General features: G+C 35.2%; 2 protein-coding genes across 2 annotated transcripts; one reads left to right on the top strand and one right to left on the bottom strand.

Moving 5' to 3' along the window:
* The first annotated feature begins 167 nt into the window (after positions 1-167).
* LOC131855382 (presequence protease, mitochondrial) lies at positions 168-4,545 on the top strand. The gene is made up of 2 exons (XM_059206653.1): positions 168-321; positions 876-4,545. Exon 2 carries the CDS (start codon positions 899-901, stop codon positions 3,941-3,943), a length of 3,045 nt encoding a protein of 1,014 aa, XP_059062636.1. The 5' UTR covers positions 168-321; positions 876-898; the 3' UTR covers positions 3,944-4,545.
* Positions 4,546-9,879: 5,334 nt separating this feature from the next.
* Positions 9,880-12,095, bottom strand: LOC131855387 (zinc finger protein 723-like). Its single transcript, XM_059206668.1, has one exon. The coding sequence runs from the start codon at positions 12,020-12,022 to the stop codon at positions 10,391-10,393; it is 1,632 nt and encodes a 543-aa protein (XP_059062651.1). The 5' UTR covers positions 12,023-12,095; the 3' UTR covers positions 9,880-10,390.
* Positions 12,096-12,123: the final 28 nt, after the last annotated feature.

Genomic DNA, 12,123 nt, shown 5'->3' with positions numbered 1-12,123 from the left:
TGCATTTAAAACAAATATAACGCAATAATAATTAAATATTTGAATATGAAATAATTCGTTTTAGCACAGATAACATAATATTACATAATTTTAGCAAGTATTACAATCATTATCGTAATCGATCGACTTACGTCAAGTATGAAATTAACCCAACTCTTGTGCTTCAATTGGACAGCTAGGTTATAATTGAATAATTAAAATACAATTCGGCTTCAGAAATGTCGAATAAACAATAGTTTTTGACTATTATCATAAAATAAAACCAGATATCATTATATTCCGGTACATAACGGTACCTTGCAGATATCACAATAAACTTCTGTGAGTATGAAAATTGCATCACATTTCATTTGTTTTCTTCATACATAGATGAAATATTACTTTCATAACTATATAATGAAACTTCCCAATATTATCGAAATCTTTAGGATTAATTACATAAGTAAATATATTAAATACGGATATTAATTTTATTAATTTATGATATTTTACATAATTCCTATCTCTATTTAGCAGATAGGAATATACATATATATATGAGTATATTGTCCAGTACCCTTAACACAAGCTTTACCTAGCTTAACTTGGGTCTAAATGGCGCGTGTGTGGAAAAAATATATAAGCTGTTATTATAATTAGGTACCTGTAACCCAAATTAGAAAAAAAATTGTTCCAATAGACAAATTTAAAAAAAGTCTTTTATTATTTATAATATTCCTAAAAGAAGCTAAATATTACTGTATAGAATTACAATATGTATATATATATATAATAATCACTGCCAGTCATACATCATTCGTGAGAACCAATAATTTCAACAACATAGGCCAAATCTTTGTTATTGAAAAAATAGTGAATGGTGTATATACTTGCAGGATTGTGGACAATAAACTGAAAGATGTATTCAAGATTGCATAAGCATGGCTATATGAGGCTACGACACTTGCCTGAAATACGACATTACAGTGGAAGCATATTGAAGAAGAAAGAACACCTCGCAAAAAACATACAGCCAGGGAAAGCTGTGCATGGTTTCCTTTGCTCCGAAATTGAGCATATAAAAGAGTACAATATTACTGCATACTTTTTAGTACATGAAAAAACTAAGACGGAGTACCTGCATTTAGAGAGGGATGATACTAATAATGTTTTCTCAGTAGGTTTCCGTACAACACCATTAGACTCGATGGGTACTCCTCACATCTTGGAACATACAGTATTATGTGGTTCAGAGAAGTACCCAGTCCGAGATCCATTCTTTAAAATGTTGAATCGTTCACTAGCAACATTCATGAATGCATTGACAGGACCAGATTACACTTTTTATCCATTCTCGTCACAGAATGAGGTTGATTATAGAAATTTACAGAAGGTTTATTTAGATGCAGTATTCAAACCAAACTTATCCAGGTTAGACTTCTTACAGGAAGGTTGGAGGTTAGAACATACAAAGTTAGATGATAAAAATTCAGAGTTACAATTCAAAGGTGTTGTTTACAATGAAATGAAGGGAGCATTTTCTGAAACTAGCTCACTATTTGGTCAAAAGTTTATAAATACCATTCTACCAAAAGGCACATATGGTTATGTGTCTGGAGGGGACCCAATACGCATCCCTGAGTTAACACATGAACACTTAAAAAAATTCCATGCTACACACTATCATCCAAGTAATGCTAGGATATATTCTTATGGTAGTTTCCCTCTTGAAGCCAATCTGAAGTTTGTAAATGAAGCCTACTTGAGCAAATATGACTACCTGAATCCTCAAGACACAATAGTAGCACAGCAAGAAAGGTGGAAATCACCAAAGCGAGCTGAAATCCCTTGCAGAGTTGATCAGTATGGTGGTCCAATAGAGAAACAGAACCAAATTGCCATTGGTTATGTAATGTCTGATATTACAAACATTTATGAAACATTCATGTTAACAGCTTTAGCCGAGTTGATGATTATAGGACCGAATTCAGCGTTCTACAAAAGTTTAATTGAGAAGAACATATCTGGTGGTTACAATTCACTAACTGGTTATGACAATCAAATTAGAGATACACTGTTTGTAATTGGGTTGAGGGATGTTGAGAAATCTAAATTTGAAACTGTAGAAAAAATAGCAAATCAAACTATTGAGGATATATTTGCTAAAGGTTTTGAGAAGGATCATATTGAGAGTGTTCTGCACGGGTTTGAGCTCTCAATCAAGCATCAATCACCTAAGTTTGGATTGAATGTCCTATTCAATTTAATGCCACTGTGGAACCACAATGGGCCAATTTTGAATGCTCTAAAAGTTAATGAATTGCTGACCAAATTGAAAACAAATCTTATGAATCCTATTTATGTTAAAGATGTGATTGAAAAATACTTCCTTTCTAACAATCATAAATTGATAATGACCATGCAACCTGACCCCAAGTTTGATGATACATTCAATGAAGCAGAAGCCAAATCACTGCAATCTAAAGTAGCGGCGTTGACAAAAGAAGACAGAGAAAAGATATATCAAGATGGATTAGAACTTTCTGAAGCACAAAAGAAGGTGGAACAACTAGATTCTTTACCTTGTTTGAAAATAGAAGAAATCACTTTGAATAAAACTGCACCACCATTAAGACATGCTGTAGCAGAAACTATACCTCTCCAGCTTTGTGAAGCTAATACAAATGGAGTAACATATTTCAAAGGTGTTCTTGGAACTGAGTCTTTAAAAGAGACACAAAGACAGCTTTTACCATTTTTCAATTATGTTTTGGACAAGTTTGATACAAAATCATATAATTATAGAGATTTTGACAAGTATGTTAGTAAGTCTACCTCTGGATTGAGTTTCATCACGCATATAACGGAACATATAGACCAACAAGAGCAATATGAGCAAGGTGTGTTGATTGGTAGTCATTGTCTTGACGAAAATCTACCAAAAATGCTGGATATATGGTCTGAGATTTTCAATAAGCCTAATTTTGGGAACAGTGAACGAATGACAATGTTGCTGACTAATTATTGCTCATCATTGACTAGTGGCATCATAGATAGTGGTCATACATATGCTATGCAAGCAGCTAGATCACTGATTTCATCAGTAGATCAATGCAAAGAGAATTTATTGGGTCTGCACCATGTTATATCCATGCAGGAAATACAAAAGAATTACAAAATAGATGAGATACAGTCTATAGTTGATCAAATAGCGAAACAAGTACTTAAAGGCAGTAATTTGAGAGCTGCATTCCATTACAGCAACACAAATAAAGATATTCACAATATAGTTGATAAATTTTGCACAGAATTGTGCAAAGGTGATGAGGGTAAAGAATTAAATCGCATCAACTGGACCGACTCTGGAAAAACTGCCAAAGAAAACCGCGGCATTCATATTTCGATGAACATACCAGTTAATTTCTGCGCGAAAGTAATACCTACTGTTGCATACACTGATCCAGATTTCGCGAAATTGCGTGTACTGTCCAGATTCTTAAGTTCCAAATATTTGCACCCAATTGTTAGAGAGCAAAATGGGGCATACGGCGGAGGGGCTACAATTACTATGGACGGAGTTTTCAACTTTTATTCCTACAGGGATCCAAATTCCAATGTAACTTTGGATGTTTTCGACAAAACGGCAGATTGGATGGCAAATAATACCAGTTTAGTTGACGATCAGAATTTGTTTGAAGCTAAACTCTCCATATTGCAACAGATGGATCAACCAGTACCGGAGTATATGAAGGGAATTGATCTATTCCTTTATGGATTATCATATGATATCTGGCAGACACAAAGAGAGCGCGTTTTGGCAGTCCAGAATGAAGATTTAGCAGAAGTGTGCAAGAAGTATTTGTCTGCAGATAAATGGTACGGAAAGTGTGTTATTGGGGAAGGTGTAGCTAATTTGGGGAAAGAGAACGAAGCTTGGGAAAGGTTAAGCGGACCGCAACAGTAAATATTTAGTATTTACGATGCAACATTCATTTAAATGAATTAGACTAGTCATGATCAGCTTCTTGCCATTCGAATGAATGATTAATCGGAACTTTCAGAAGGAAGTAGAAGCTGCAAACAGTACTTGCTCAGTATATACTGTATGTAATATAGCATTGCATTTTGACGACAATCTGCTACATTTATATCCGAGTATATAAATTTGTTGATTTACTCTTCGTGAGTTAGGGGCCGTTCAAGTATAACGTAAGCACTATGTATGAGAGGGTGTGTTTGCTTTCTTTATTTTGATTCTTGGGGGTGGGGTAGTCTAGACGATGATCACGTCATCGCTAGTTATTTTCTTTTTTACGAGAATGGCAACTCTCACATTATCTTTGCTAAAAAAACGTAGGGGGAAGGGGTAAGAGCTTTATTTACTTTTGCTGACAAGGGGGATGGGAGGGGTAAATAATTGTAATAAATCTGAAAAACCAAGGGCCCTGGAGCAAATCAAAACATGGGGCCCTACATTAGTTTTATTAAAACGCACATGTCGCTATCCGTCAATTTGACAACACTGGCAACCCACAAAAAGAATTAGGGGAATTCCAAAGGTATAACTTTCGACTGAGTTGCCATGATTAAAATCGGGTCCCATCCTGTCCTATTTAGTTTGAAAATGGGAGAAATTTTCAAAAGTTCACTTCGATCGAGATTTTCTGGTAAGGGTTCGAGGGCACCCTAAGCTTGAAGGCCCCGGGGCACTGCCCCGCTTAGCCCCTAGGTAGCTACGCCACTGAACAACGTGTTGCCATTCGTGCAAAAAAGTAAGTAAATAAGTACCGATGACATAATCATCATCTACACTCCCCCATCCCCCATGTCATCCAAAATAGGCAAAGCAAAGAACACCCCCCCCCCCTTCCTATAGTGCTTACGTAATACTTGAAGGACCCCTAAGTAGTTACTTAACTATAACAATATTTGGTATAAGCCTTATCTTGTAGGGATAAGATCCCGTAGTTTCGTTTTGTTTCCAATACTTGTCTAACACTTGATCTTAATTTATTTATGTATTTAAAAGAGACTGTTATTAATTATTAATAAATGTTATTTTAATGAAATCTGAATTTAATTATAAAAATAATAATCCTAGACAAATTTACAATATATTTTTGTAAATACATAGTATACATAGAAAACACCGACCAATACAAACAATCATACTCGTGAATACAAATATTTGTATCGTGCGAGGAATCGAATCTGAGGCTATCTGAACTAGAGCGATGTTCTAATTATAATAATAATATCTCTGGACAATAGATCCATCTATAGGCCATCTAGTCCCAAACAAAGCGGATCGTGTATTATGGGTACTAGATAACTGATAGATGTACTTATTTTTTTTATAAATGTACACCGTACATATAAATCTACAAACAATCATACTCATGAATGCAAATATTTGTATCCTGCGAGGAATCGAACCCGCAACCATTGGAAGTAAGGCGGCGTGCTAGAGCACCGAGGAAGTATCGTTTTCTTGTCAGTTCTCAGCTCAAAAGCACTCCAAACTGACGGTAGATTTGACATATCATAAGAGTCTGTAATAGACCTACATGAATGAAGATATTTTGAATTTGCATAGACTGACCACCACCATATGCTATATTAATTTATTATTTACATAACCTAATTGAACAACTAAGAACCTAAAATTAAAAAGCTTAAAAAAAAAATAATATGATGACTAAAATATATTATTAAAAGGGGTCCCTTTAGGCAAAGTTTCGAAGATACTGGCAGCGTTCCCTCTTTGAATGGCTAGACTAATTCTTTGTCCGAGGTAGCTGCCAGCTCTTCGATCTTCTGTTATGTCGACTAACCTTTTCGTTACTTCTTTGAAAAGTCTTAGTGTGCTATTGTAGTTGCAACAAGTACATCCTCTTCCACCGATTTCTCTGCCAATACTCAGCCTTGAATTGAAACGTAGCTTACAAAGCAAGCTGCTTGGCCGCTGAAATAGGTTTTTTCGGACTACTCTAATGCTGTTGGCCGCAGCTGGACTTTACAGCTTCACCGGACGATAGGCGAAGAGTGCAGATGGCGCTCCAAACCAAGGAAGGACTTAGGGAACGGCTGAAGGCCAACTCCCGCACGACGGATACGACTTTAGTCTGAGGGCACCGCTAGGAGTTCGATCGGAGGGGTACGGAGGTTTGCTGCGACTACGTCTGCTTTTATTAAAAGCAGACGTAGTCGCAGTTGAAGTTAAATATCATTACAACATATTCATAAGTAAATCACTGCGACCTACTTAGATCTATTATGCTCGCCCTTCTTCAGAGTTCTCTACCTAGACCCGTCAGGGATAAGAATCACCTATTTTGATGGGGACATCAAAATAGGTGATTCTGCGATACCCACGCAGTCAATCTAGTGTGCTTCAGTTCAAATTATATGTGAAAGTATTATTTCCAGAGCAACATGTCACTTCCAAACGCCTTCGGCAATTCAGAAGATTATTTCAAAGAATGTCTTAAGTTTTTCAATGAATATCAATACATATACAGTTGTGCTAACACCGATATTCTCAGTAACAATATCTTTGATCGAATACAAGTTGAGAATTTGTGTGATGCGGACGTTTTCAATGATAAATTCACCTTACACGATCATGAGGATGGTTTCCTTAAAGAGTTTCTAAAGAAGTTAGAAAGATTAACATTTCTATACGACACAAATATAGATGATGCGTCCTTATCACACTTTAAGAATGCCCCATTAAGTCCTAAGAAGAAACATGAGATAGTATACTTGGCAAAAGAGATAAGAGATATATGTGAAGAGAGCGGATGCGAAACGGTTGTAGACTTTGGCTCAGGATTGGTATGTATTTTTTATGTAATATTTTATAAGGCTACGACCCGCCTGATGGTAAATATCAACGGCCTATATAAATCAGAGGTACTTGACTAAGATATAAAACCACAACGCATATTTTCGAGGAGCGGATTATTATTATAAAATAACCTACGTTACCTTACTTGAAATGAAATAGGCGGTAAATGCACCCGTGTAAAGTCGGGGCAGTTTGCTAGTATTTTTAATGTCATACTTAGGCAACATAGATTTAGATTTAGAATCTTAGTGTATCGAGTAAACTTTTGTATTAGCACTACCAAAAATTAACTCTTCAAGTTATGGGCCCAGCTCACTTTTTGAAACAAAAATTTAGAACGTCCAAAACCTTTCTTTTCAAAGATATTTTTATAGTCAATAAATTATATTTATAAAAAACAATCGTACTTATATATTTTTCAGGGTTATCTGGATCAATTACTATTTGAAACATCAAACTATAATATACTGGGCTTAGAATGCAACGAAGGGCATTACGTCAATGCAAAAAAACGTCAAAGAAAATATCACAAGAACTCAACGAGTAGAGTTAAATACATAAAACATACGATAACTGATGATTCCAATAGCAATATACAAGATTATTTACAAGATAAATTCCATAATTCCGGTCAGTTTTGTATCACCGGTCTTCACGCCTGTGCAGATTTAACAATAACCGCCATCAATCTGTTTTCAAAGATGGCGGACGCTAAGTGTATGGTTTTAATGCCGTGTTGCTATCATTTGATGACGGTAGAAAATGGTAGATTTAGGAATTTCCCTTTATCAAACTGTTTGAAAATTATATTCGAAGATATGGGAAGTTTTGACTATATAGGAGTACCGTTTCTCAGATTAGGAGCCCAGCCGCCTGATTTTCATACGGATTTGGAAGCAATGGTATTTAATTTACTGGCAAGAGCGGTATTACAACTCTATGCACATACAAGTATGTATAATAATACCTATCAATAATATATCATACCTACACGACTAATTTCCCAGGTGAGGTAGACAGACTAGAGTGAACGTAACACTTATGCAGTTTCACTCGGTATATTTGAATCCAATATACAACGGGGCAACCCTACCGACGTCTCTCGGATTAATTTAGCTTGTTATCAGTGTTTTCATCAATGGAAAGTTAGTCAACAATACAAATAGTTTTTTTTACTAATGTTGCGCAGATTTGAATTCACGACTTTTTAATCTGAGTCATGGTAGTAAACTACTATGCTACGCTGTAAATTAATTGTCTTTACCTAATTTTGTTTTTTATTATAACCATGAATATATTTATTTCTTTGCTAATATAGATGACATTAGAAATGATTTTAATGTCTAATTTCTTTTACAGTCAACTGTAAATTAAGAAGAAATAAACGAAAAGCGGTTAAAATGAAATCAGTTGATAAAAATTTTGAATCGTACATCCAAGATGCTTGCATGGACGGATACACTTTAATATCTAATAATACTTTTTCATGTCAGGAAAATTATGACACAAATTTGAAATCTGTACAATTTGACTTGGAAAAATTACGTGACATTTGGCGCCAATATTGCTCAGAATTGGCATTTAAAAAGGCCGCCATTTTTGTTTTGTTGCAAAACAAATTACAGCCAGTATTAGAGAATTTCATTTTGTACGACAGACTTGTATATTTGAAAGAGAAAGGATTGGAGAAATGCAGATACAAGAAAATTTTCAATGAAAAAATCTCACCTAGATGTTTAGCTTTATTAGTTTGCAAATAAAATTATGCAGAAATGCTGCTCCTTTTTTTTTATTTTAATAGTAGTCTGTGAATAATCTAAAGAAACTCATACCATTTCTCTGCGATATATGACTAGCCTAGATAAATATCTTCCCGCTAAATAAATAATAAAAAAAATTAAGTAGGTACATTATTATGCTATATTTTTTCCGCACGGAAAACAGTCCTCTGTAGGACTGTTTGACCATAATATTGGTAATAATCACAGTGTTTTTCCTGACGGGAGAAACAGAACATAAAAAGATATACATAGTGCAGTTCAGTTCGTTATCCATTTAAAAAACAATATAATATCCTTTTATTTAATAACAGTATAATTACATCAACATGGCTAAATAACTAATTGTAATAAATAAAAGTAACATTACATAAACATATTTTCTTATAGTCTTAAAATGAGATATTGCTGCAGTCAGCAAAGAACAGTTAATAATAGTTGTTCAAATTGCATTTATAAAGAAAAATTTGCAGTTTATTATGGGAATTTAATAATAGTATAATTTATATCCGGTCGAAATGAAGCGAGAGGTTTTTTTTTAGGGATGATAATGGAATGGTGCACTCGTCTGCGCTAACGGTTTACACTGGCAGGGCACCAGTGGAGGATAATAAGATGAACACGAGGTCAGGTCAGTTAGCTCATAGTGACCAATTCTCCAGGAATTTACAATTTACAATCCCCTTCCCCCCCGAGGACGAGAGGTATACCAGCGAAACCTCTACAATCTTCTAAAACATCTTGGCCTGTCTAGAGCTGCAGTAAGTTCTATACTAGAACGTGTATCTAAAGCTGCACTTGCAGGCGCCTGCCAGATAGTCTGGTCAGGGAGAGAAACATCTGGTGAAGGTGAGTGTTGACGTACGCTTGCAAGGGGCCCCTTAGGGGTAAGCGGATTAGTAACGTGGACTGATGATCTTATTGCTAGCAATGTACCATATCAGGTTAATCTCCTGGTTCCACTGGAAACATTGTGATAAATTCCAGATACATGTATCACGATGGGCTAATTGATCTGACCTCATGTTCATCTTATCCTCCACTGGTGCCCCGCCGTAAACCGTCAGCCCCGACGGGTGCACCATTCCATTGTCATCCATAAAGAGGGGCCCCTTAAACCTGCGCCTGGGTCACAAGTTCCGGGAACTGCTCAGAGTTTCCCTCTCTGCCATAAAATGAGCACTTGCATCGTGAATACATGGAATTATAAGGTCTCCTTGTCACAATTCAAGTAACTTCACCCTGTCGTGTCATGACAGTCAGACAGATGTCGAAACAATTATTACGAAACACGAAATCATAACAAATTTATTAAATTCCCGTAGCTATATAGTTAGAAAAATATTAGTACTTAAATCTTTCTGACAGGCGATATTTTACTTTTACGATGACAAGTAAAGAACAAATAAATAATGTACAGCAAAATATGCAGCGTAAGAAACGGCTGTTTTAATGTATTTGAATACAATTTCCTTTCATAGTAACAAATTTAAACAATCTTTCATAAATCTTGCCTGCAAGATATGAAATTGTGTTTTATATAAATTATAGATTCTCTTAACAAAAATGTAAGACAATAATTTCTTTATGGTTCACACATTTGAATTTGGAACCATGGATAACAAAAACCACAGATAACAAAAAGATTCTGAAATATTTTGTGGCAAATATACAGTTAGGTATGTTAGGGTATTTATAACATAGAATCATGTTCCTGCATTTTATATTGTCTTGTATAATAATATAATCTTTAATATAATTAACAATAATTTATATTTCATTATTACACTGTGTCATTCACAGTGACATTCATACTCAAGTTTTCAGGCTGTGATAAAACAGTGTCTGTTGCCTCACTCTTTAGGTTTAATTTCGGTCGACCAGGCCTCCTCTGCATCATCATTTTCTTTTTCCATTCTAACGTACTATTTGTTTCTGGGTATATTATAACCTCCCCAGTAGATGGATTTATTGGGTACACACCATCAGGAGTGTGTTTCTTCTTTGACATGTCTGTACCATGTCTTCTTTTCATATGTTTATTGTAATTCGGCCAATTCGTAAAGTCCCGTTGACAGACTTCGCAAGAATAAGGTTTTACTCCAGTATGGAGACGAACATGTTGGTTCAAAATGGTTTTAAAACGAAAACCTTTGTTGCAATATGTACAAGTGTAAGGTAATAAATCCGTATGTATGATTCTGTGGGATGACAACTGTTTCTGTAAACGGAAACATCGACCACACTGATCACAAGCATACGGTTTCTGTGCATCGTGAACACCAACATGGTTACGTAACTGTCCTGAAGTCTTAAAGGTTGCTTTACATATCTCGCACTTAAACGGCCTATTATCATTATGTAATAGCATATGACCAGTAAGATTCTGTTTATTTAAGAAGCATTTACCGCATTTCTCACATGTATGGTCTCGTTTTCTTTCCGTATGTATCAACAGATGTGTGTTTAAGCTACCTTTGTGTTTGAAAGACTTCTTACAGAGTACACAAGTCAAATTATCACTCAAATCATTCATCATTGGTATTTCTCGGATCCGTTTATCCCTGTAATACGAAGTTGTGTGTTGATTCATCTCATCTAAGCTCTCAAACATGCTGTTACATCCATTACAAGAATATTCCGATGTAATATGACAACTCTTATGTACGTTTACTTCATGTGGTGTAGAAAATCTCATATAACAGTTATAGCAAGATAATTTAAGGAACTTCCTATGTCGTTTCACATGTATGACAAAACTGTCCAACTTTAATTTCCGTATATTACAATCCGTACATTTGAATGCATTACAGCAGTTGTGGTATTGAATGGAATGGATTTTTAACTCGTCTACGGACTGAAATTGAGTCTCACAGTATGCACAGGTCCAGCTGTAGTCCCTCCAGGTAAGCTTCAACTGCGCCAGCGGTATAGCATCTAGACTATTCTTAATACTTTCTCTAGGTCTTTTTTTCTTAGTTTTATTTACCAAACAAACAGTACCCAGCCTTGAGTTTTTAGAGCTGCCTGCATTTAACTCAGAATTACCTTTATCCGCTTCCAATTTGACGTTATTCTCGTCGTATTTCACGTCATCTTGAAACTCATAGGGATAAGATTCAGAATCTGACAAAGAATCTTCTTTCTTTATTTGATTCAAAACAATGCCATTCAAGATAATTTGAGCCTGTTCCACGCTTGAAACAAACTCGTATGCCTTATCTAACGCGTGAATACACACAAAACAAGCTGTTTTTGGTAATAAATCGTCACTGAGATCCATGTTTGCGTTCAATCTGGTTAATTTGCCGACGATTTCCACTCTCTTTTGTTCGTCCAATTGGAGATTTGTCATTTTATTGTTCGGTTTCATTTCGGCACACAGTCTACAGTACGCGGTGTCTGTATTATTCATTTTATATTTGTTAATATTTAATATCAATAATAAAAATAAAAATTACGAATTATATAGTATGGTATTGTTTTTCTAAAATATTCTGACTTGACTGATTTTTG

This window comes from Achroia grisella, unplaced genomic scaffold, assembly GCF_030625045.1.
Source record: "Achroia grisella isolate CSIRO2021 unplaced genomic scaffold, CSIRO_AGI_Agris_v1 utg1360, whole genome shotgun sequence".
Lineage (NCBI taxonomy): Eukaryota > Metazoa > Arthropoda > Insecta > Lepidoptera > Pyralidae > Achroia > Achroia grisella.
This window is presented reverse-complemented; position numbering and strand designations above follow the sequence as displayed.